Genomic DNA, 25,234 nt, shown 5'->3' on the forward strand with positions numbered 1-25,234 from the left:
TAAGACAGACAAAGAGTCATGGTTGTATTTACATTCCCTGCACACAAAAAACTCACAGGAACAGATAAGGTTATCTGGCGTTTAAGTTGTGTTCCACACACGCGCTAAATATCCCACAGTCACAGATTTTTTTTTTTTAGGCCAACCTTCGCACTTGTCTCCGTCTCGCGGACACAGAAGTCTGATCACTCCTCGCAAGCATTAAACCTTGCTTTTTTTTCTACACACACGCACTTAAAGAAAGTCTGCCCACACTTCAAGAAGCTCCGTGCCTGCCAGCTTCTCTTTCGTCATATCCGAGAGGATGCGATGCTGTTGCTTCGAGAAGAACTCTTTGTAGCAGCCAACCTGACCCTTGACGACTTCCTCTTCAAGATCGCTCCGACCTCCCACCGTTGCTTCCAACCCAGTATCCCTCGCGACCTGACTCAGTACGTCCGGGTCTGTCCGGATTCCCAGAAAGTCTGCGATCAGCTTCACACTTCCCAGCGGGTCTCTCCGCATAGTCTCGTAGCATAGCAGCAGGACGAGAGGGTCGTCTTTGCGGTCGTACCAGGACAGAACGTGGTCGAAGTAATCTCCGAAAGCCACCTCGCCTCGCGTGAAGCACTCGAAGAAGTCGTCGAAGGTGCCTTCGTAGCTTTTGCCGACGTGAACGTAGTTGGAAGCGCACACGTCGAACGGGTTCCTCAGGACCACCACGTGTCTGGCCTCCGGGCTAGCGGGACTGAAAGCATACGGCAAGTGGTGCTTGACGAGCCTCGGCGTGCCCTCTTTGACGCACACGGTGTCCGCGTCCACGACCTCAATGCAAGGGAACTCCTTGGTGAGTAGTGTGTGGAAGTCGGGCAGTGGCGACCCCTGGTGCAGGAGGCTCCAGATGATGTACTGTGCACGGGTTGAGCAGGAGCGAGGGTAGGAGCCGACGAAGATGTCTCCCGGTAGCGGCTTGAACCAGAGGACCTTGCGGATCTTGTCGCGGTCGAACTCGTTCTGCTGCAGCAGCAGGCCCTGGACGTTGAACAGGCCCACCTTCTTGTACGAGACGTCCGCGCGGCGCTCTGGCGGCGGAGCGCTGTTGCTGAGCTCGTCGGCCCTGCATGAGTTGCGAGAGCGTTGGAAGAGCGTGATGTATAGTGAGACATCACGTGACACTTGTAAAGTCAGTCCAACAAGTGCTTGTCTTTCAGCGATTGTTTTAAAAAAAAAAGACATTACTAAACGGTACTGTAAAGGTGGAAATAAGGAAAGGAGGAAGAAAAGGGGAAGGAGGAAAATAAACAAGAAGGAAACACAAGGAAAATATAAAAAGGAAAGAAAGAAAAGGAAGGAAATTTCAGTAAGTTTCATAGTTTAGTCGGCCTTTGTAGGCATCCACTTCAGGATAGCGCCATATCCAGCGAATCCCTATACTTGTCGTCCTTTGTGCGTTTACTGCACTGTCTTGAATATCTCAGTCAATCAAAAAGCATTTATTGGCCCTGCGTTCTTCTGTATTCGAATGACACCGTTTGAGGTCAAGTGTGTTAAAAAGCTAAGTAAGCAGCAGTGCTCTCCATCGTGACCAGCCTGCATAAGTAAGCCTCTTCGCGCCGCATCGTCAATATACTTGGCAATGATAGTTCGTTATCTTGATGGCAGTGAATCACGTTAATCAAAGCAGCAAAAGTTTTGGCGACCGCAGCTCCACCTCTACCGCCTACTGTCTCTGTACGTCATGTATAAAAAATAAATAACTAGCGACGGTGTTCAGGCGGTCGATTAATGAGAGGCAGACACTTCTCTCACTTTCCATGTGTTTCAATGGGACCTTACTGGACTGCACCTACTCGGAAGTACCTTCGCACGGCTTGAGTTTGTCTCCACTGGGACAAAATAAAACACATACACACGTGCCTATGAGGTCCCACCGGAGCTACAACATTGTCCCATGAAAAGCACTTTTTTTTGTTACAATTCCGCCGATCTCGCGACGCGTGTGTGCTTGGAAACCTTCAAGCCACTCATTATAAGTCCTGGCACTCATGACGCCTCACTGATCTAGCTGAGAATTGAGAACGAAATGCGGCTACCAAATTTCGCGTATCGCAGACCAAAAGCATATATGCTTTTGCTATCGCGGCGACACATCAACTCTTCGAATTCTATAATTACGGCCAGCGCACCGTGCAGAAACCAGCCATTGTGCACGACGCGAAGGCAGCACACACCTGTAATTAGACGCCACGAACGGAGCGGTGGTTCATTGACCGACTGTGAGAGGTTCAGACAGCAGTCAAGGCATTGATGACAGGTGTCCTCCTGTCTAATCACTGCGGCTAATCACTCCACTCTTCGGCAGCACTCGGTAGCTCAGGCAGCTCAGTCGGCAGATAGACAACGAGATACTGATGCTCCTTAATGCAGAAAGCAGGACACAGGTTCCAGCGTACCCGTTGCCGTGCGTCACAAGCAAAGAGATAACACATCTTTGGAAGAAAAGCTGGTGCATCGATGTTCGCAATGGCTCGGTTTGTTCCGAAAGGTGAAAAAAAAATGCTTCAGCGAATACACTTTTGCGCGTCCTGTGGATTTTATGCTTCTCTAGTCTTAGTACACATTCAACTTGACGTCTAGTGCCGTATCGTGTGACTCGAAGCTTTTCTTCGTGCAGGGTTTATGATAGTATACTCCATCATTCTGCATTGTTCGTAATTTGCCTGGTGATGATGGCATTGTGCTTCAGTATTTCTAATTAATTTTTTTTGGCAACAAGAATGAAGGATTAATTTTTTTAGGATCTCCATGAATTATCACGCAGTGAAGAAGTGAAAATATATTCTGCGGTTTATCGAATTCTTTCGTGGCTCACATTCAAAGCACTGCAGTTTTTTGAGTCACGAAAATCTTCATCGCTAAGCTGTTTCTGCAGGAGACCGCGGGACGCCGCCTCCGTCGCTTCACGAAGCCGAATATCGCCTTGAACGTACAACGCTGCACAGCAAGCTACCAAATGGCTTTCGAGGACACATATGTCGCCGTTATATGCTCACAGGGAGGCTAAGGTCGTGTACTACCTTCATAAGTCTTGAAAGCTGTAAATGGCTTCGTGAACGACGCATAATCTTTTTCAGCCTTTTAACGTCCAATGCATCTCGAAGGCATTTCAAAGGCATCTCAAAGGCGTGACTACCCCTTGTAAAAATAGTCTATAGACAGTCTATAGACTTCTTATGACTTTACTGCCGCCCTATATATATTTCTTTTGTCTATTCATAGTCTATAGACAAGAATCTACTAAAAGTTTATGGCCACTAATCTACAGACTGTCTATAGCATTTGTATTGCCTACAGACTGTTCCCTAGGATTTGCCCATAGAGAGTCTATAGGCTTTATAGACAGAAGTCTATAAACAGTCTATAGACTGTCTAAAGAAGTTTTGTAAGGGGCACAGTCTTGCACCAGCTCCGACCATTGCATATAAGTCTAAGGTGCCCTAGATTAGAAGTTTCCCTTCTCTTCGTATTTAATCTCTCACCCTAAGCAGCCTCGGTTTATCCATACACCGCGCCATTTCTCGTACGTGCCGTACCCACATTCATAAATTTCCTTCTTATAATTTCATTTCGAATGTCATCAACTCGAGTTTATTCTTCGATCAATTCACGCACGCGGTTCTTTGTATACCCAACAAAGGTAAATCTGTCTTCTTTTGTCACACAATTCTTATCTTCCAGTTCAACATATTTGTAGCCCTTCATTTAGTCTCCAAGTTTCGGCTCCGAAGTGACAGAATGCCTGCTGACAGAATGCAACGGTTGCGCACATTGCTTATGGGGGACGTGGGTAGGCTGCCGTTCATGACTTTGGATTATCCGCAAATTGCATTCTAACTCATTCTTATTCTCCTAATAATTTATTTCCTATTGTTAGATCTGCCGTGGCTATTTCACCTGGATGGATGTGTGTACTCCATCACTGCTTAAACAACCTCAGAGTCGACCATGAACCGCTTTTTTTTTTTTTTTGCAAAAATGTCGAGCATTATTATCTTTTCCCAAAGGGAATACACGGTCGTAACTGTGCGCAGTGCCTTAGCATACAGTGAGGCGTCTGGCGGTGCACTATGCGACGCTCATCAGGCAAACATTACGACGATTATCATCTCCTAACACGACAGTCCGGTTCATCAGAGGTCGTTAAGTTCCCATGCATTTTCGTTCGCTTCCAACTTCAGGGGCGTCAGTAAACAGCTTCGACTTATGCAATGCCAACCAGAGGAAATAGTTCATGTTCAGGTCGGCCACTGGCAAAGCTAGCACTGCCTCAAACCTGGACGTTCGTTTGTCCATCAAAGACGTGTCTTTCAATGGTTCACTTCTATACTGTGCCACTTTTCCAACTGGCTTATAACTTACATGCACCCTATCACTCTCATTACACGTATCAAAAACATCAGAGCTGGCAGTTATAGTTTCTATTAACATCGTCTGCAAACAAGGCTAGCTGCGTTTCAAACTGCCACATTCATTCCACCATCCAATACAGGCGCATATTTCAGCGGTTCTCCTCTTACACACGGCATGATTTTTAGTGCGCTCCATTAGTACCACACAACAGATAACTCCCCTGGCATGTTTCGAGAGCACCAGAACTCTCATATTACACAATTAATACGCGCATATTTCGCCAACCTTTCTCCGCCACTAAAGGCAACGACTTCAACATCCGCCAGGACAGAGCGATTCGTTTCAGGCGAGTTTACGTAACGAGCAAAAAGATCGAGGAACCCAGTACTCACGGCATCTCTGTAAGCGCCGCGCGAAGGGCGACCGAGCAACAGGCAGAATTCCGAGCGCAGCAGCCGAGAGAGGAAGTATAGCGACCGGCGCTTGAATAATCGTCCTCCACCGACGGGCCGCGCTCGATTGGCCAGTCCAATGTCACCCAGCGTATTCAGCCTTGGCAAGCGCGGCCGCGTCTACAGCGGCTCTCTTGGAGTGAGATAAGGGGGGAAAAAAAGAAAGAAAAGACACACAAACACGAAGGCGTCACGTCAGCGAGGCACGTGTTGTTTCGAGGGCAACTTGTAGGAGGAGGCGAGAGAACCTTCGGTGAAGGCTGCTCCTCCGGCTGAACACCCTTTTACACTTTTTTCTTTCTTTTTTTTTCATTTCCCATCTCCAACGGCGCCACTCGACTCGCCGGCGAGGGGCCTCGGGGCAATCTTTTCACTCGCTGGCGTGATGCTGTGGCGAGCTTTTCTCGCGAGACATAGCGAGACGTAGAGCGGAGCGCCGCTAGCGTGGCGTCTGCGGGAACGCGTTTTTTACGACGGGTGACCGCATATATCTTATCGCGGCGCTTGTGCTTCCTAGGGATAAGACTGACGTCTTTGCGAGCACCTCTTCGGCTCCAAAGCCCGTTGATACGGAGAGCTGTACTGCGCTCCTTTGGATAAGGGAGAAGCCATTCCAACGAGAGCGGTTTGCACTGAGCGATCACGACGGCCGGGTTCGCTGCCGTATGTATAAAGGGTGTTTTAATTGATTCAGTACATGCGGTTCATTAAATGCTACAACAGATACATAGCATCACTTTTGAGGTTGAGTTATCTGAATATGCGACTAGCTCTTTTAAGCGCATTTGTGAGTATAAATTGCTTAACCATGTATCGTTCTGTACGTGACTTTCTATATATCATATTCCCTTCACTCCTAATTGATTATGAAGAATCGCCTTGTATATCTCAAAACTCTATGATAGGTAATTCTGCGAGGAATATTCTGAGCAGCACGTGGTACCTTCATGCAAGCTAGCAAAAAAATACTCCTCAATCAACCACATGCTTAGAAAACGCATAAACAACCCCCCGCGGTGGCTCAGTGGTTACGGCGCTCGGCTGCTGACCCAAAAGACGCGGGTGCGACCGCGGTCGCGGCGGCCGAATTTCGATGAAGGCTTAATTCAGAGGCCCGTGTACTGTGCGATGTCAGTGCACGTTAAAACACCCCAGGTGGTCGAAATTTCCGGAGCCCTTCACTACGGCGTCCCTCATAGCCCGAGTCGTTTTGGGAAGTTAAACCCCAATATACCAGAAAACGCATAAGCAAATCAAAAGAATGAGAGATATATATGTTGATGCACTTATATGAGGGCTACCTAAAAAGGATAGCCGAAGCCATGCTGCTATTTAACAGCGACGTCACTATAATACAATGCATCTCGTTTACTGCGTTCTTAGTTCTGCCGATAATGTATTTTCTCTCTCACCCTCTCTATAATCAAACACGGCGAATAGAGGTCCTTCTGTAACAAGGCCGCTCTTGTTTCAACTTACCAGGGCTGTAGTTATGAGGCTTGAGTAGGTATATAAATCCTGTACCGAGAAGTGGTACGACCCAAAACCCCTCCTTATACAGTTCGACAGCGATTGCTTCTGTATTTAAGACTAAGGATCCAACACCAGCAGCCGTCATAGGCGCAGTTCTCTATCTCTCAGCACAGCTCGGAGTGACGTCAAAGCACACTGATATCGTATCACCACATTATCGCTAGCACCCGAGCCGCAAGTCGTAAAATGCGCGGCTGCCAGAAGTTATAGGTCGCTTTGTGCACTATGGAAACCAACATGGCAGACAATGCCCTGTTTTCTTCTGCTGTTATTGTTTTCGATAACAACAGCGTCTCCAAGTAGCCCGTTTCGCTCTACGGTCATGGTTTCATTGCAAGCATTATAATGCTATACGTCGAAATATAGCACTGCGCGTATTTCTTAAAGCTTTGGAATTAATTCTAGCGCCGCAAATCTCGTCACTGTACCAGGTTTTACAAGGTTACATTTATCGACTACCCATAACGATTGCACTAAGTCCCTCTTGACGTCACCATGCTATACATGCTTACATGTGGCAAATATCTCTAATGATCGCGCTAATTCCCTCTTTTGATGTCATCAGGCTATACATGCTTGCATTTGGCAAATATCTCTAACGATCACGCTAATTCCCTCTTTTGACGTCACCAGGCTTTGCATGCTTACGTTTGGCAAATACCTCTAACGATTATTCTAATTACCTCTTTTGACGGCACCAGGCTATACATGCTTACATTTGGCGATTACCTGTAGTGATTATTCTAATTACCTCTTTTGGCGTCCACTCTGACACTATTCAACCACTGGTAGTCAGTTCTGTCCGTTAAGTGTTCTGCCTATGTCGCTTTATTCCTTTCTATTTCAGCTAAAGTAAATTCAGAAACCGCACTGCACTACAACAGCACAACAGGCCAAAACACGAACACAGCAAATCAGCATTATGCTTTTAGTCACCAGAACCGCACTTACGAAGCAATCGTCACAGCAACTATACATGCGAGTGCTTAGGGTAACTGTCAAAAGCGTTCCCGGGCACACCCGGAATCTTCCGTCCACATGGCTGTCTCCAGTGACGTCATGGGATCGCCCTTGTTTACGAGTTGCGTGGGGCACCGACAACGACGACTGCGCCAGACAGCAGCGCGTTATCGCGGCTGTATACGTGTCTGCCGACTCCGCGGCCGAGTTCTTCTGGCGTCGTTCCAGCCGGGATGGGTGCGCTCCGGACCCGCAGTTATCTGCGTGCCGACGTACTCGACACCCGATCCCTTTACCGTGCACACGCATGTTTGAGAAGCGCGCTGGCGTCACAGCTGATGTCGCTTGAATGCAAGTCTTTGAGAAGGATGGTATATACCGTCGCGTTCTTCACTGCGAATGTGAAATCACTATTTCACGGGGTCAAACCCAACCAAGAATCTTGTGGCGTCCCTGACCTTGAGTGTGCAGAAATAAAAATAAATAAACGTGGCCGCGACTGGATTTCGAACCCGCGGCGGCGAGCAAACAGGTCAGCTTCGCTGGCCACTGCACGAGAGCACTAGGCTACCGCCGCCGCCGATCACGTCTCTAGTTATTGTTGTTGTTGTTCACTTTCTAGAATGACTGCAACACACTCTTGCGCTGTGCATTGCACGTCATCATCTTCATCAACTTCCATCTGCAGTGCGAACAACAGATCAGATTAGCTTAAACTTAACCTTATACCGCCGCCAGACGTGCCGACGACCCATTAAAGTACAACCATGAACCAACCATGCTAAACACATGCTTTCGCACGTCTGCTCGGTTTAACTTCGTTCAAACGCTACCTTTATAGAGGGATAGCTTGCACTATGCGTATTTATCTCCCCCCGCCCCCCTACTCACGGCTAGGAAAACCGGAACATCAACAGTTCTCAAGAAAAGGCCTTGCGTAGGTGACGCCGCCGGGCAGAGCGAATGCCGCCACTTGCTTAAAGACAGCGACGTCCAGTTGAGTTATGCCACCGGCCGGGCTCCGGGGGGGGGGGGGGGGGGGGGGGCGTCTGCTGGGTCAGCAGTCCGCGGTAATCCGACCCGCATGGGAACGCGGTCCGGTGTTCCCGGTTGTTGTTCGCGACGGTCATGGCTCGCATTCGGGACCGATAACTACCCTAATTCTGAGAGCCGCCAGGGTCACGGGTTCTGGGGAGACCGGCGCACCCGTGGAAGTGTTTTGCTATGTTGTTTCTATGTCTTGTGCTTTTTCTTTCATAAAAGAGAGAGTTTTTCTGATACAGTAGAAGTGTGGAGCGTGGCACGTGACCCAGGGAGCCAATCCGTTTGTGTGTCCGTTCTCGGAGTGTACGATGTTTGATGTGAAACTGATATCCTTTTTACACTATGTATATTTGAGAGAGTGTTCCTTACATGATTTGGAGGGCGCGTTGAGTTGTGATGCTGTAAGCTACAGTTGGGGTTAGCCTTGAGGTTTCTGCCGGCAACTGCTCCACGGTAGCGACACCTACAATAACTAAACCACATAATCCGGCACCGAACTCACCAACACAAATAATAGTCACTCATGCTGTCACCATGTACATGGAGACTAGATCCGTGTCCAGTAAGTACTTTAAAAGAAGACGTGTAGCCTCCTCACTACAGAATTGGTTCCCGCGCGGGAAAGCAGTGTTCTGAAGGGAGCTGTGAGGGAGTCCTGCCTTCTTGAGAGAACCGAATAACACGCACCTTTCCGAGTTGTAAAGAGTACAGCACATTAAGTAATGTCCTATATCACCGCACACACCACGCGTTGAAACCCGCCGCGATGGCTCAGTGGTTACGGCGCTCGGCTGCTGGCCCGAAAGAGGCGGGTTCGATCCCGACCGCGGCGGCCGAATTTCGATGGAGGCGAAATTCTAGAGGCCCGTGTACTGTGCGATGTCAGTGCGCGTTAAAAAACCCCAGGTGGTCGAAATTTCCGGAGCCCTTCACTACGGCGTCCCTCATAGCCTGAGTCGCTTTGGGACGTTAAACCCCAATAAACCACACCACGCGTTGAACATGATGGAGACGATACCAGGGTCGTCTTATACATCCACGCAGGAGTACGAGCAGAGTCCGTGCGTATGCGGTACAGTAAAGTTGCTTGGGATCTTTGGAGACCCTTGGTCACACATGGCTTGTCGGGTGAGCTCCACAAAGAAGTGAAGTGACTCAACACTGTCTCTTTGAAGATTCTCTTGTCATCTTGAGGAACTTTTCTCGAAGGGTTCCCAGATAGAGCTGTATGGTCGTGGCTGTCCGCCATCTCGTTGCCTATGACACCTATATGCGAGGGCACCCATTGGAAGCGTATAGAGAAGCCTCTGTTGCTCAGATTATGCAACAAGCGTAGAGAGCTAAGACACAAAACACCATTAGAAAACCCATGCGCTAACCTTTAAAGCGCAGATTTTGAATCCGGAAGGATAACAGCAGGTTGAGCCGTACAAGACCCTAGCTTCTTAAGAGCCGCCTGAATGGCAACGCTTTCGGCAGTTGTGTAGGACACTACTTCAGTAAAGAGTTGGAGGATGGAACACACGGCTGGTAACCAATCGTATTAAAATTTCGGCATGATTGGATGCTGAACAATCTGAGTCGGGCCCATAGGTCTTTAAAACTGGGTCCCACAGCCCGGGAAAAGGAGTTCTGGGCTACGGTCAGATGTTATGCATCTTCGGCTGTGCGGAGTAGGGGCCTCCCCTAATGTTAGCCAGTTCCATGTTGTTGTGCTCACTGCTCAACTTTTTGTAGATACGTAAATTCATGTACATAAAGCATCAGTTTATATCCCCTGCTAGTCCTCTGTTGTTGCCGAATATTGTCTGCTGGACCGTCGCTGACGGGGCACCTCTGATGGAAGGAAGAAAAAAGAACCTGAATTTTACTACCATATTTCTGATGCTGTGAAATTTGTTGGGAAAAGCCCTGTGCATAATGACGTGCCGCTAGAAAATGTAAGAATATAAGAAAAGATAAGCACCTCTAAACAGCAACCCGTAAAGCTCCAAAAGCGGCGAGAGGTGTCTGAGGCGAAACGGCTGAAGTAGGAGGCTCCTCAAGCCGCGCAAGGACCCAGGAAAACCATGCGCTCGTCCTTGCGAAAATTTGTTTGGACTTTCTATAGACTGTCCACGGACTGTCCACACACTTTTAGCTATAAAGTCTGTAGACTTCCTATTGACAAATCATATATGCTAGTTATCATTTGTTAAACAAATGATATAGACGGTTTATAGACAATCTATAGATTTATGGCCGAACGTTTTAGCAGACTTTTTCTATATACAGTTCACAGACTATGAATCGACAAAAGGAAATATCAGTAGGAAGTCAATAGAGTCCATAAGAAGCCTAGACAGTCTATAAACCATTTTCATACGGGAGATCTGTTCAGCTCGAAGGATAGAAGCGACCGGCGACACCGAAGAACCTGCCAATACCAAAGTGCGCCTGGCGCCATCTATGAGCCACCCTAAAGTCTGTCGAGCCTTTCCCGAAAGGCATTTCATGCTTACACCTGCTCCCGACGAAGCGATCGACTACAGGTTTTGAAATCTATATCCCTAAAGTGCGCGCCCTGTCGCACGTCGGCGCCGAACCGGAGTACAGACGCTCTCACCCTTGCACCAGATACATGAAATACTGAAGTAATAAAGAAGTGCGATTTGTTAGCGCTCAGCGTCTAGGCTATTGGCGAGGGGCACGAATATTTCTTCTACTGTTTCGAGATCAAGAGATGTTCTTAGGTAATACAAGCCAAGCAGTAAAGTGTTTACGACTTTTAAACTTGCTTCGACCCAGAGGCACTCACCGCACAGTTCGAAGTCATGGCGTCGGAAAGGGAGACAATAGTCCGTCCGTCCGTCCGTCCGTCCGTCTGTCTGTCTGTCTGTCTGTCTGTCTGTCTGTCTGTCTGTCTGTCTGTCTGTCTGTCTGTCTGTCTGTCTGTCTGTCCGTCCGTCCGTCCGTCCGTCCGTCCGTCCGTCCGTCCGTCCGTCCGTCCGTCCGTCCGTCTGTCTGTCTGTCTGTCTGTCTGTCTGTCCGTCCGTCCGTCCGTCCGTCCGTCCGTCCGTCCGTCCGTCTGTCTGTCTGTCTGTCTGTCCGTCCGTCCGTCCGTCCGTCCGTCCGTCCGTCCGTCCGTCCGTCTGTCTGTCTGTCTGTCTGTCTGTCTGTCCGTCCGTCCGTCCGTCCGTCCGTGCGTCTGTCTGTCTGTCTGTCTGTCTGTCTGTCTGTCTGTCTGTCTGTCTGTCTGTCTGTCTGTCCTTCCGTTCGTCCGTCCGTCTGTCTGTCTGTCTGTGTCTGTCTGTCTGTCTGTCTGTCTGTCTGTCTGTCTGTCTGTCTGTCTGTCTGTCTGTCTGTCTGTCTGTCTGTCTGTCTGTCTGTCTGTCTGTCTGTCTGTCTGTCTGTCTGTCTGTCCGTCCGTCCGTCCGTCCGTCCGTCTGTCCGTCCGTCCGTCCGTCCGTCCGTCCGTCTGTCTGTCTGTCTGTCTGTCTGTCCGTCTGTCTCAAGCCTGTTTTGTGGCAGGCTACCCACCTGCCCTCACCGGGTTGTGGACAACCTGCCCAGGAGGTATGTGTGAGTGTACAAATATAGACGCCTGGCAGTTTGCCCACTTCCCACTGCCCATAGGGTTGTGGGTCACAGGAGATTGCTCAGCAAGTGCAACCTGGGTCTCACGAGACCCTTGGACGGCAGACCTTGCCATCTCAGGGCAGTGGCGTACCGCTTAACTGCTGTACACTGCGTCAGGAGTGGTATGAGCGCTCGCAGCAAATAATGTAAAGAAGAGGAGGGTGAAGTCTGCATATACGAGCATTAACTTATCGCTATTTGAACAACTTCCATCCGTGAACAATGGATCCGAACAGCGGAACTAAAGTGAAACCATATTACGCTAGCGCACCCAATTCGCATTTGGCTGAACTACGCAAGTCGACCGTCATTTTGGAGCGAAAGCCATATTTCTGGCGTGCAAACTTTGAAGGTCATGTTACGGCGCAGATATGACCTTGAAGCAGCCCCATTTAATAAAAGAACATACGAAAATTGTGGCGTAGATGGGTATCTAAACCGGGCTTCCTGCATGCGAGACGGGGGTCACTTCCACTCCATCACGACTGTTCACTGTTTCTCCTTTATTGCATGAGAGTACACCCACCCTGACAGGCTTTAGTCCAACTTAACCAAGTCGGATCCAGCTCTCACTTTGCCTGCACATCAAAATCCCGGGAGGCACACGCATGCATAGAGGAAGGAAAGAAAAGAGAGCCAGGCAGGGGGATCGACCTCCTTCCTGGCTTCCCTTCGACTCTTGGAAGAGAATGAAGGCGCGTGTAGTGAATTAAAAAAAAGAAAACCCGCCACCACACCGTTAGCTAGTTGCATCATATAGTCTCTGTCGTGGTAACCGACATCAAAAACGTAACTAAGATAGTTAAACGAAGAGATTTCACAGAACCGCCTCCACACTGATACAGGAGATTAACGTATAGGGTATCGTCACCGCATCGGATGTCACTGATCCTATAGTGAAGTCTTTGAAAGGAACACCCGCTGAAACATTTTTTTTTTGTCCGCATTAGAAGATATCAGAAGAGCAAGCAGTTAACCCTTATCGTTCAGAGCGTTTTTTTTTTCTGGAATGAAGCATTAACCCGTTTACAAGCGCTGATTTTAGACCCTTTTTTATACGGTACGCTGCGGCGGCACCCAATATGGCTCACTCTTGTGCGCATGAAAGGGCTCGCTTCATCAAAATCGCTGACCCCTCACGGTTGCCAGCAATAACCAGCTTATAAATAACGCGTTGTTGAGCCTATGGGAGCCAGAAAAAATAGCGTCTGTGCGCCTGGGTACCTGAGCATACTAGTTGAACGGGCTGGTCTGAAGCGAAAAGTTAGGGGAATTGCAATGCTTGTTCGGCGCCCAAAGAGTGCGTAGTTTATTTAGCCACGCTGGATCGTCCCTGCTTAGATAATGGGCGAATTCTTTGTACACAACGGTTAACTTTGGATTTTTGGTGCGCCAGGACGCTTGAAGGGATCAATCACGTGACTGCTGCCTCCCTCCCTGATTGGTTGATCCGAATGAGTGCCGAGGAGAGCGGCGCATAGCGCACACTTCGCCCAGACAAGTCTTGCGTCCTCAGCGGTCTACGTAGATATCAGGTGAGACTACACCGTCTCGTACTTGCCCTTAGTGTTCGAAGATTAGCACGTATAGTGCGCAAACTGCTGCATGTTGAGCGTTGAAATGGCAGCTCCTGAGCTTTGATATAGATACCTGAGTGAAAAAATAGACGATTTAATGTTTGCGTAGATGGTGTCTTCTGGAGTGGACTATGTTATTCTGTGAGTGAATATGTGCATGGATGGTGGCACTGCAATGCACCGGTTTTCTTTGACGAGTTTTAGGACATTATTAACATATAAGTGACACTACGGTGGAGCAACTGCCGGCAGAATAAGCAAGGCTAATCCCACCTGTAGCATACAACAGCTCAACTCAACTCAACTCAAAATAGGTGTATTTAAGATCACAGAATAACGGAACTCCGAAACTTTGGTTTCATTGAGATTATTATGGCTTAAGATTTCGGAAGTTTGGATTTACCTGCAGTTCTCTGATATGGCATACCATACTAGCTATGTACACCAGACTGCGCTCGACCTTCCCCGGGCACGCATTTCTTCTAGAAAATTCGTGGCTCGTGACTTTATTGTCAAAATTTGTTTTCCGAAATATTTTGAAGACTGACGACACATTTAGGCCCCTTGTGCTTGGCGCATGATAGCCTTAGCCGCTTATACGCCATTAAACCCAACACAACACACATTTAGGCCCCATCAGACGTCCAATACTATCTCATTAAAAGATCTCGAAGTTGCGAAAAGTGGGTTTTATCGTCTATTCAACCGTAAATCTCATACTGAAATGTTCCAAGTAAAAGTACAAAGTACCGCGCACTTGGTAGTCACGGCATCTGGCTCAAGGAATTTCAGTGAAGACATTTCCGTTCTAGGCGAGGAAAGTTGAGAGCCCCAATTCCCGATCATTGTTGCGTCGCATTGTGAATCCATTCCATGCATGGTTTTTTTTCCTCCATGATTCCATGGCAGCTCTCGCCGGTTCCAAAGAGGCGCTTGCTGGCCGCTTCGTGCTCTGATGAACCTCATCTCGTGTTCACCCTAACACTTTCACAAACTTAAGTTGCTTCCTTCCGGAGTAACTAAAAATACGCGAATTGAAATTCGTCTTGTGGGATCATGTAACATGATTGATCCTGGTCGGGACTGTTTGGCGCATATTACAGCTAGGACACATTTCATATAGTCCTTCTTTTGAGGCGCTGTTTCTCATAGAATGTAGGCTGCAGATGGAAGCTTGAGAACGGTCCGAGGCTGCGTTTCGGCAACAAAGGCTGTGGCAGTGAAAGTGACGTGGTCATTATACATCGACCTAAAGCCATCATCGCTCACTAATTATACTGTTCAGGCCGGAACAACATTTTCGAGGCGAAAGCCTCTAATGCCTCATCGTTGTCGACAGAAGGTTGTCAGCAGAGGTGTCACGCTTTTCGGTTGGTCGAAATGATTATGACGTCAGAGTGCGCGGATTTGCAGTAATGAGGTCACCCACGGATGCCTGACGCCCCCTTTTGGAGCAGACGACAACTAATAAAATAGTTGTCGTCCGCTCCGACAGGGGGCGTGAGGCGTCCGTGGGTGCCCACATTACATACCTCATTGTTGCGAACAGAGCCATGGATATAACCGAACTCATCGAAGCAAAGAGAGAGTCGTGCTAAGGAAGCAAAGTCGGCAGTCAAAGCGTGTAGTTGTAATGTGTAGTCAAAGTGTGTAGTCAGATAAAGCACTAGTACAGCACGAACAGTCTCGCAATCAATGCCAAACAGTGCGCCAGGAAAGGCTTTCGCCTTGAAGCACTTTAGAGAGCCAAAGTGCCCCTGAATTTTTTCTCAGCGACAGCGCAGCTTTGAGAAAGGAACTGCTGTAAGAGCTCCAGTTCCATAAGCGAGAATGACAGCTTCACCTGCTCCGAGCACCACGAAAGCACCAGCTCAGTGCCTCTTCCGAATCTGCTAGAGCGTCCCCTTCTGTGAGAAGATGGCATACGAAGCAGTGACGACAGATGTAACGATAGCAGTAAAAGTTTTTCATGCAAAACAAAATCTCTTGGAATAAACCTTCAGTAACCGTTCCGGTATAGGTGCGGTATCGATGCATGTTGGTCGTATTTATATTGTGCCCACTCGGGTAGGTAGGGGAGTCATGTTACCTACGGCAGAATCCGTGCACGAAAAATATATTTTTTTAAATTCTGTACTAGTGCAGCGGTTCTCACCAGAGTGCGGTGGATGCGCTATTGATAAGGCAACATGCCTTATCATGTTTGAGATCAGGGCTTTATTGCATCTTGTTTACTAGGGGTATACGTGCGGTTACGGATCTCGGGAGCCCGGCAAGAAATGTGAGCTGCGGGCGAGAGTTGGGAGAGAGCAATCGAAGGCAGAGTGAAGCGACGGAGAGAGCCTGGAATGTTGAGAGACTCACGTGCTCTCCCAGTCAAAAATTCCTTCAGCCTATCGGTCTGAAGGCTGAAGGAACCCGTAATTTGGGCCTGTTGGGCCTGTTGGTGATGGGCCTGTTGTGATGGGCCTGTTGGCCCTGTTGGTGATGGGCCCGTTGTGATGGGCCTGATGGCAGAGTGAAGCGACGGAGAGAGCCTGGAATGTTGAGAGACTCACGTGCTCTGCGTCTGAAGCCCTGGTCACGAGACGACACGCGTTCGCACCGCAGGTCATATAACCACACGCTCATCGTGAGAAACGTGGCCGCCGCCGGTTGCGCTCTGGGAAGACAGGCGTGAATGCCTGGGTGCTCGAGCGCGTGGTAGGCTGGAATTTTCAGCAGCGCAGCCGCTGTGCTGTGCAGTGAAGTGGCGTTACGGCACAACTATTAAACAAAACCAACCAACTATTAAAGGCAGTGCGGACACTCAACTTCAGATTTTTTTTCCCCCTTCTTGTCGAAGTATGCCACAGACATTAAAGGTATCAGATGCGCTATCTTCCGTATGTTTATTTGGACCAGCTCAGTATGAAATTTGCTGCCTAATGTGCGCCAAAACGCAACTTCGGGACCTTATTCTCCTCAACGTTGAAAGTTCTGTTCCAGCTAACAATTTTTTTCCCAGAAATAGCAAAGGTCGCGCGTAGGGTATGAAATTTTTCCTAATTACCAAAAAAGAGGCCTATATTTTTTTTTTGGAAATCGCAGAAATAGCGCATTTTTACTCTAAAGTTACCAGTTAAGCTATGAAAAATTTGCTACTTCCATATTTTTTTTGCCGACAGGAAAGAACAATTCTTGGACACCTTTTAGAAGAAATATGTAGTGTTGACAATGGAAAAAAAATTATTTGTTAATTTTTTAATGCGACCGAATTTTGCACTCGCCAACAGAATTGAAAGAGTTGTCATATGTCCCGATTTTTTTTTTTTTGACGGAATCATGAAGGTTTGGTTTGGTTATTGGGGTTTAAAGTCCCAAAGCAACTCAGCCTATGAGGGACGCGGTTGTGAAAGGCTCCTAGAAATTTCGACCGCCTGGGGTTCTTTAACGCGCACTGACATCGCACAATACACGGACCTCTAGAATTTCGCCTCCATCGAAGTTCGGCCGCCGCGGCCGGGATCGAACCCGCGTCTTCCGGGTCAGCAGCCGAGCTCCGCAACCATTGATCCACCGTGGCGGGGCAAATCATGAAGTATAGACTGCAAGGTATGGTACGTTTGGAATGGAATGACCCTGTTTACCATTTTTTTTACTTGTTCTATCTTCCATTGGGCAGCTAACTGAAGAAGCCAGCTTCTTCCGTGGGACTATGGAAGTTGTGAGATATTTTTATGCATAGATCGGAGCATTTGCATTCGGGAATAGACTACATGAAGTGCCATGTGATAAGCGTGTAGTAAGCGAAGTCCGCTGCCCTCCAGACAGGTGTCACCCATTCACACAAAATAATATCCCCACGGTGCGGCCTATATTTAAAACCTGAAAAACAATATTTTCCACCTACAAATAGCTAAAGAAGCTTTCACTTCTCCCCTACGCACACAAGCAGTCGAAGGGAGCGAAGCTCGCGATTTGAAATCAAAACCTGTCTTTCCTGCCACTTTCCTTCCTATAATTGATTAATTACTCTCACTTACTCTGCTTATTTATTTGTTGCTAAGCTGTCTTTTTGTTCTACTGAGTTCAATGGTACACAGGCAACTAAGGCCATCGTACGCCAAACGCAAGGTTTAATACGTGTGCTTGGTGGGAGGGCGTTAAAATTAAAAAAAAAAGACTTGCTTGCTTAGAAACTTTGCTTGTTTTAAGAAAGACGCAACGCAAGAAATTTCGATGAATAGATTTTGTGTAAGAATAAGCTGGGATGAAATGGGATGTGTCACGTGTGCAACGAAAAATTCTGGGAAATGTTTCTTTCCTCAGTTTCTCTAGCTGCGTGCATGAACATAAAATGTGAGTTATGGTGATCACTTCTCCACACAGCTCGCATGTTGGTCCGTCTAGTTTTGCAAGAATAAGACTGTGTGTAAGAAGTGTGCGTCCAGTACGAAGCCGATTAGCTGTATTTGTAATAAAATCTCGTTTCTTCTTTATATTCAGCAGATTGGGGGGCTCGTTCGATGTACTGCAGAAGAGGCCAGCAGTAACTAAAAGATATGAAAGCGTAAGGAAATATACATTTTCGCACCGTTCATTGGGGTGGAAAATTAGCTGCGTAGTCTGTCAAGCCAAATACAATTTCACAGAGAATAGAAGAAAATACAGCCACGCCGCCAGTTTGATTCGAACCCACAACGTCCGCATTTCGCGTGCATTGCTTCATCTTTGCACTACAATAGCGGCAGCCCGTCTGTCAGTTTTCGGGAATTTTCGTGCTATGTCCTTTCTATAGATCATCCTTGTCTCATTATGATAAAGTTGCCATTTTATTTAGTATTTTTATTATTAGCGTTTGCTTACGGGCCATAGAACGTTTGGCGTATATTCTTATATGTGTGTGTGTACAAATTAAAAAATAAAAATTTCTTGACGTAAAAGTGGACTTGAAACTGAAAGCTGATAGCGATAGTAAACCCTGAACTAGAGCACTGCACGGGCCTGAATCTGAGGCCCAAGCCCGGCCCGGGCCCGAGACCTGAAGCCCGAGCCCGGCCCAGGCCCGCGGCTTCAAGCCCGGGCCCGGCCCAGGCCAAAGCCTCCTAGAATACTTTCAGGCCTGCGCACTCGCTCCGTGACGTCACGCACCTTGACCGAGCAGTGCGGGAAAGTATCTGCCGGCGTCGCGCGCAGTGCATGCGGCACGCATGAGCTCTAAACATCGGACAAATAAAATTTAGCGCCTTCGCGAGTGAGTAAGAAAAAAGAAAATGGAGGCAAAAAAATCACCATATTACATTCTTGATGCCTTTATTTCAGTCATATAACTAATATGTCCCGGTCACGGTTTGTCACGGTTCATTTGAACTTCTTTAATTTTCTCTCTTGAGCTGCGGCCTTCTTAGCCGTTAGCAGGTACGTCTTCATCTGTACGTAATTTTTCATGTAGGTGTTCGTGGCAGCCCACAAAATGTTGGAAATCACTTTGTCCGGGTGATGTCCGTTGCAGCAAACATCCAACTCTTCGTCATCGCTCAACAAGTGCTTCAGCAAGCAAAGGAGCAGCTCTCTCTGATGGCGTGTGGAATGGAACTGCGCGGCGTTTTCTTTTGTCGTCAATTTTTCAAGCACAATTTCTGTGTGCAGAACAGCGTTCACAACGACAGGCTGCGGAAATTTGAGCGCTCCTCTAGTGAGCCCTTGAATTAGACAGTTCTCGTCCGGTGGAATGTCCCTGTCCTCTCTTGTGAGATTTCTTGCACAAGCTTCGCAAGGAAGTTTGTTAAAGGCGGCGTGGGCGCAGAAACCAGCTATGTAAATTACTGCGGGCAAACTTTGTTTCTTTGAATTGATGTCATCCCATGTAACCGTGATGTTGTATTGGTCTTGCAATTTTCTGCCGTCAAATGTGATGGTGCTGGACTCTGAGAGTTCTTTCATATCTGGAAATACCAGTGAGTCTTGAAGACGCAGTTTGGTTTCCGACTCAAATATTTGCTGAACAGAAATATGATAATTGGATCCAGCAAGCCGGCGGTAACGTCCAAACCTGCTCTCCAAACTATCTGTTCGAAATTTCCCCAGCAAGACATATTCAAAATTAAGCTCTTCGAGACAGTACCTGCTGAGTTCTATCAACGCATATGATGTCAGCCGGAGTGCTGCATGAGTTTCTGGAGTCAGTGAACCAGAACGGCTGCCACTCATCTTCAGGTCATTCCATGTGTCCAACCAGTCTACAAATTCACCAAGAAATTGCAGCTGCTTGCCAGTCACGTTTCTGACAGGCTCCTGATAAGGATCTCTGAGGTGTCGGCCCTTTGATGGTGTTTTTGTGTTCACGATGCACCACCACCTGTGTATTAAGTCAATGAACTCCGCAGTATCAGCGGCATAAGGAAAGCCGGTTTTCATACCGGGAGTCTTCAGAGCTTGTGCTACAAAAGGATTGATTACTTTGAGCGCAAGTTTCACATTTTGACGCTCAATATTTGTTGGGTGCAAGGCCTTGTATGTTAGTCCATAGGCAAATTTAGACAGGTTGTGTCGCTCTGAAGTATACAGGTCCCGAAGCGTCTGAAACGAAGCTTTTTTTATTTCAAGCTTTGATTCGGTGCTTTTAAACTCTGGATAAAGAAAAGATGTATCTGGATTTTTTTGATTGAGCCAATTGTTCCTAATGCACTTTAACAGGTGCACGGGATCCACCGCAAAAAACAACGGCCGTGCATTGTCCGCCGGATGAGGATACACTATGTCAATTGCTTTTTTCTTGGAAAATAATGACATTACTTTTCTGTTTATAGAATTGTTATCGCTTACAACCGCAATAACCTTGAGACCGGCTTTTTCAAGCCCTAAAATAACCTTTTTGAGGACTTCATGCAAGTCACTTGCCTCAATGCTGAAAACTGGCAAGATATGTGCCACATCTTTGTGTCCAGAAAGCAACGACTGCGTCATAAATACGTGCGCAGTTTTGGCAGCTTCAGAGGAGTTGGATGCTGTTCCCGTGAGGGAACCTCCCTTATACTCAAAATATTGCTGTATATGGATCTCATCCATCATAAGTGTTACCGTCCTCTCATGGGGTTTCAGAAGATTTGCTTTTTTTGTTATATAACTTAAAAAACCCTGATCACTTTGCTCTGCCGCAGGGCTAACGTTGTATTTGTTACAGAGTCTGGTGATTGTACAGGGATGAGGCACGATCAATTTTCCAGAGCTGCGAACAAATTTGTACGCATGTGGGGAAATTGTGAAAAATATGCTTGACAAGATGACAAGCTCTGAAGAATATCTAAATGCAGTCCGTTCTCTGTGGAGCAGATGAAGCTGTTCTTTTAGAAATCTTAGGGTTTCCATCTTTTCCACTGGCAGAAGTTCATCACTTGAAAGGTCATCAAGAAGAGAAAAAAGTAATTGAAAGCAGGCTTTAAGTTTTTCGTCTTTCTCGCAACGGTCGGGTGCTTTGAACTGCTGCACACTTTTGAGGACGGATTCCAAACTGCGCATGTCTTCAAGTCTGTCGGGAACTGTCATTTCACCACCGCGCAGCTCAACTTTTCTCCAGAAGGCTGACACCTTCAACGAATTATTTACTACCACGGAGCGTTCGATTTCTGGGTGCGCTGAATTCTTTTCGACGTGAAAGAATGCTACGGCGGCGTCAGTTTTGCGCATCACCCAGAAGTCTGAGACGTGAAAACCTTCAAGGAGAGACAGAAGTTCCCCATACGACGAGACTTTGTTCCTGCGCTCCTCTTCTTCATGTGTCGCAAGTGACATCTCGATGGCGTCTTGCAGACGAGTTGCTTCGCGTCGTCTCCGCTTTGCATCGGGCTCCTCGCGAATCGGTGCAGAGTTAGACAAGTATGATGGGCAATTTGGCAGTATCGTAGGTACCGCGTCAGGAGTGAGTCGGGTGAGGTTCATCGCAACTTCTATTGTCTTTCCATCAGCATCTGTGTACGATGTTGTAGACCGGAGGTATTCGGGCTTAAAATGGAGCTCGCACACCTGCATAAAAGAGGAATGTTCCCTTTGAGTATATGAAAATTTTCTACGTCATGTTTTCTTTTTTTTTTATTTTGCGATGTAACTGCTGTTGTTACTACCATTGGCTAATTACTGCTATTGGTGCTGCTTATAAGTGCTGCTGTATGTCAGTTAACTGGCATCAACTGTAACACGCTGTGTACCGAACTGGTTGCATGCCGTATGCTTAATGCATCCGAATGTATATTATCATTTGAAATTAACAGTGATTGACATATGAGAAAATTATATTACCTTTGGATCCCGCAGTGTGTCGATGTCCACATCATCACGCCGGATGGCCTGCTTCCATTTTATCCTCCGGTCGTCTTTTGGGAATGAAAAGACACGGACCTTCGGACCGCCGTCATAATTTCCACGGCAGTTCGGCACACAACAGCGGCCCATCCTGGGCTGCCGGAACTTTCACTGACACTTTCACGACGCAGATATGCAGCACACAACACACGTTTGCAGAAGGAAATCAGACCACGCTACGAAAAGAAACACGTGCTTAGCTTCAGAGTCAAGCTGCCGTGACAGGACACTGCACGCAGCACGTGTGTACTGACAAGCCTAAGCGGTAGTGCACCAACTTGTTTGACCGGTCACTGTACCGCCCGACCGGTCAAGGTGGGGTGACGTCAAAGGGTTCGAGGAGGAAAGTGCGGAGGCCTTAAAAAATTCGAGGAGGCTTTGCCCAGGCCCGCTAAATTATCGCTCTAGCGAGCCCGGCCCGGCCCGTGAATCCCGGAGTGAAGCCCAGCCCGGGCCCGGCCCGGCCCGTTTCACAGTAATGCTTGAGGTATACTGCTCACTCTGAGCAAGCAGACTGTTACTAGACCGATAAAGAACTGACCGACAAAGGTTCTGAAGCCACAGTTTGGCTTGCAGAAAGTTGGTTCTTTTGAACCCAGAAGGAAGGGATTAAGAGCAGTGCTCGCCAGGCCCTCTTTTGGACAGTGATCTCGTGTAGGTGCGCAAAGATAAGCTCGGAAGTTCCGAAAGCCAAATAAAAAGGGCTGCATACGCGCGTAATAGACTACTTTGCATTACCCCATCAATTATATTCTACCGCCCGGAAGAATAAACATCAAAGCTGCCTAGCAAGAAGTGGGATGACATTTTTTTAGTGAACGCGATCTCACAGGTTGAACTCATAGCCGAACTGGTCGCCTTTCAGCAGAAAAGAAAAGCTAAAAGGCTTGAGTATTTCACGGTGTGTTTTTTGAAGACTATAAGCGTCCTAAACTAATATGTCCTTCCAGAATGCATTTCTAATAGTGTATAGATATGTTTTGGGATGACGAACGATCAATGGCCAATAAGGACCGGTAAAATTTTACTCTTGCTGGTGGAGGAGAAGATAACGCGCGAACCACGTGATAACTTACAGGGCAAAACACTTGTCATGACAACCAGGCTGAAGAAGCGAGGAGGGATATATGTGATAATGAGGTGAGATTTACAAACTCTCGCGAGCTTTTGTGGCTATTTCATTTACGAGACGTTCCGGTCAGCTGATCAAAAAGAAAACCAAATGCGCATTAGTTTGTGAATTTTCTTGCATGAGAAAAATATAGCTGTAAAATAAAAGCTATGTTTTTCGGGCTTATGGGCCCAAGGGGAGTCAGGCTGTGAGAGACACCGAAGCAGAAGGCTCCGGATCATGTCGACCACCTCAGTTTCTTCAACGAGCAATGATACTACAAAGTACATGGCTGTCATGCTTGCCGCCTAAATAGAAATGCGGCCGCCGAGGCTAGGAGCAAACCCTGGTTCACCGGCTCAGTAATCAAGCGCCTTGACCACTAAGCCACCGCGGCGAGCAAATAAGGAAATAAATAAGTCAATGAATAAAGCTAAGTTTTTTTCTCAGCGCATACTATAACCCATAGCTCATCCGTGTCACTGCTCCAATGCCGCAGTTGTGTACTTCACTCTGCAATATTGAATGAATAGTCGGACACCAGCCGTTTCTATATAGACCCAAGCCCAGCTCGGGTCCGCAGCTTTAAGCCCGAGCCCGGCCCGGGCCCCCCGGCAAAACAGATCATGTCCCGGCCCGGCCCGCGGGAAGGGCTGGGCCGGGCCCGGGTTCTCGGGCCGGCCCGAGCCCGGGCAGTGCACTACCCTGAACTTACTTAGCTGATCTTGTAACGTATAAAGAGTCGAGAACGCCGAAACCACTGTAATGCTATTGTAATGTGTATCTCAATTATGTTGTTTGGTGTACCTTTCATGTAGTGTAACAAAGTGGCAACTTGTTTTTCTTACGATGAGTACTGTCATGTAATGATCCCCTGGGCCTTTGTCAAGCTGTGTGCACAAATTTCAGCCCAGGGTGACCAGCCAGATTTTTCTGATAATTTGATTGATTGATTGATTGATTGATTGATTGATTGATTGATTGATTGATTGATTGATTGATTGATTGATTGATTGATTGATTGATTGATTGATTGATTCGCCGCTACAGTTGGAGAAACCACTAATATTCCTATCGGTCTGAGCACGCCATCTTCTACAACCATAGCTGAGAAACCTGTGGCAGCCCCCGGACAAGGTTTTTTGGACGACCTTCGAACGACCGTCACCGGTTCCCGGATACGCGACCCAAGATCGCCAGCCTCCCTTGAGGCTCAACAAGCATCCTCAACAACACACATCGAAATAGCGGACCTAACGCCAAGAACTCCAAGAGAAATATATAGGCAAGTTGGTGAGCGTTCTTGGGCATAACTGCCAGCGTCCGTTCTTGGCTCATGCGTCATCCATCGTGTCCTTTTCCTTTACAGTACTCCTACCCAACAATTCTGGACAAGAGCATTGTTGAACGGGAAACAGTTTATGAACTCAATTTTTTATATATTGTAAGATTTCAGTATAACAATCAGTATACCCGCAGATCTCCCGTCAGCAGGCTTGAATGTTTTTTTGCTATTAGCGTTTTTGCTATCGTCAAAAGTGTTCTCCATTGGTTTTATGGCAGTCTTAACTGCTCGATTCGAGCGATGGAAAGACTTTAAAAGAAATATTTTGCTACACGTCAGAAGAATGGACCATTACCTTCAATATTTCCACAACAATACCTTGCAATTCTCCAATATTCAAAAATTTTGTCCAAGAATGTTGTATGTGCGTTATGGTCATGAACTGTGCCTGAGGGCCCAGACGCATGTGACCTGGAAATCTGTGTATTAAGGCGAAAGCCCTTAATGGCTCATACTGTCGTCCGTTAGCAGAGGGTGTCACACCGTTGGGAGCGTTTAACTCAGGAACTAAAAAAGATAGGAGAAAAGGAATGGTACCTCTAGATAAAGGAGAAAAAAATGAACCTAGAGGCCGCGTTTTATGACTGTAGAATAATTAGTTAATTAATTATGGTCAAAAATGACAAAATAGCGTCGAAATAACACAGACAAATTGATATAGCCACAGGAACGCTATGACGTTACATCCACCGAAAGTCGTCACGGCATTGTGAAAATTGTCACAGAATGGTCGGGAAAACGCCGGATTTGTGTCAAATTAGGTGGAAAAAGGTGTAATTAAGCGTAATTAACACTTAAGATCCCCGAAAGATGTCTAATCTGGGTATCGATATAGCCACGGGAACTGTGTGACGTCACATCCACC

At 47.3% G+C, this 25,234-nt stretch overlaps 2 protein-coding genes and 1 long non-coding RNA gene across 4 annotated transcripts; 1 reads left to right on the forward strand and 2 right to left on the reverse strand.

Moving 5' to 3' along the window:
- Positions 1–6,449, reverse strand: LOC149332514 (sulfotransferase 1B1-like). 2 transcript variants are annotated; one of them, XM_089558118.1, is made up of 3 exons: positions 6,321–6,449; positions 4,782–4,974; positions 1–1,096 (listed from the first exon to the last, which is right to left on the reverse strand). In XM_089558118.1, the coding sequence occupies exons 2-3, from the start codon at positions 4,784–4,786 to the stop codon at positions 235–237; spliced, it is 867 nt and encodes a 288-aa protein (XP_089414244.1). In that variant the 5' UTR covers positions 4,787–4,974; positions 6,321–6,449; the 3' UTR covers positions 1–234. The 2 variants fall into 2 exon arrangements, with proteins under 2 accessions (XP_089414244.1, XP_089414245.1); XM_089558119.1 differs by lacking the exon at positions 6,321–6,449 and having other exon boundaries at positions 4,782–4,999.
- Positions 5,235–24,284, forward strand: LOC149332515 (uncharacterized). The gene is made up of 3 exons (XR_016285236.1): positions 5,235–5,504; positions 13,393–13,531; positions 24,075–24,284. It is a non-coding gene; the product is annotated as an uncharacterized LOC149332515 (long non-coding RNA).
- Positions 18,917–22,003, reverse strand: LOC149332516 (uncharacterized). The gene is made up of 3 exons (XM_089555765.1): positions 21,851–22,003; positions 21,499–21,577; positions 18,917–19,686 (listed from the first exon to the last, which is right to left on the reverse strand). The coding sequence occupies exons 1-3, from the start codon at positions 22,001–22,003 to the stop codon at positions 18,917–18,919; spliced, it is 1,002 nt and encodes a 333-aa protein (XP_089411891.1).
- Positions 24,285–25,234: the final 950 nt, after the last annotated feature.

This window comes from Amblyomma mixtum, chromosome 8, assembly GCF_055824585.1.
Source record: "Amblyomma mixtum isolate Tamu chromosome 8, ASM5582458v1, whole genome shotgun sequence".
Taxonomy (NCBI): domain Eukaryota; kingdom Metazoa; phylum Arthropoda; class Arachnida; order Ixodida; family Ixodidae; genus Amblyomma; species Amblyomma mixtum.

Excerpts from the sequence above, each read along its gene's own strand:
- LOC149332516 (XM_089555765.1), bottom strand. The coding sequence starts at position 22,003 with ATGGGCCGCTGTTGTGTGCCGAACTGCCGTGGAAATTATGACGGCGGT. Across the intron at positions 21,578-21,850 it reads ACACACTGCGGGATCCAAAG|GTGTGCGAGCTCCATTTTAA; the intron begins GTAATATAATTT and ends TCTTTTATGCAG. Across the intron at positions 19,687-21,498 it reads TGATGGAAAGACAATAGAAG|TCAGCAGGTACTGTCTCGAA; the intron begins TTGCGATGAACC and ends CGTTGATAGAAC.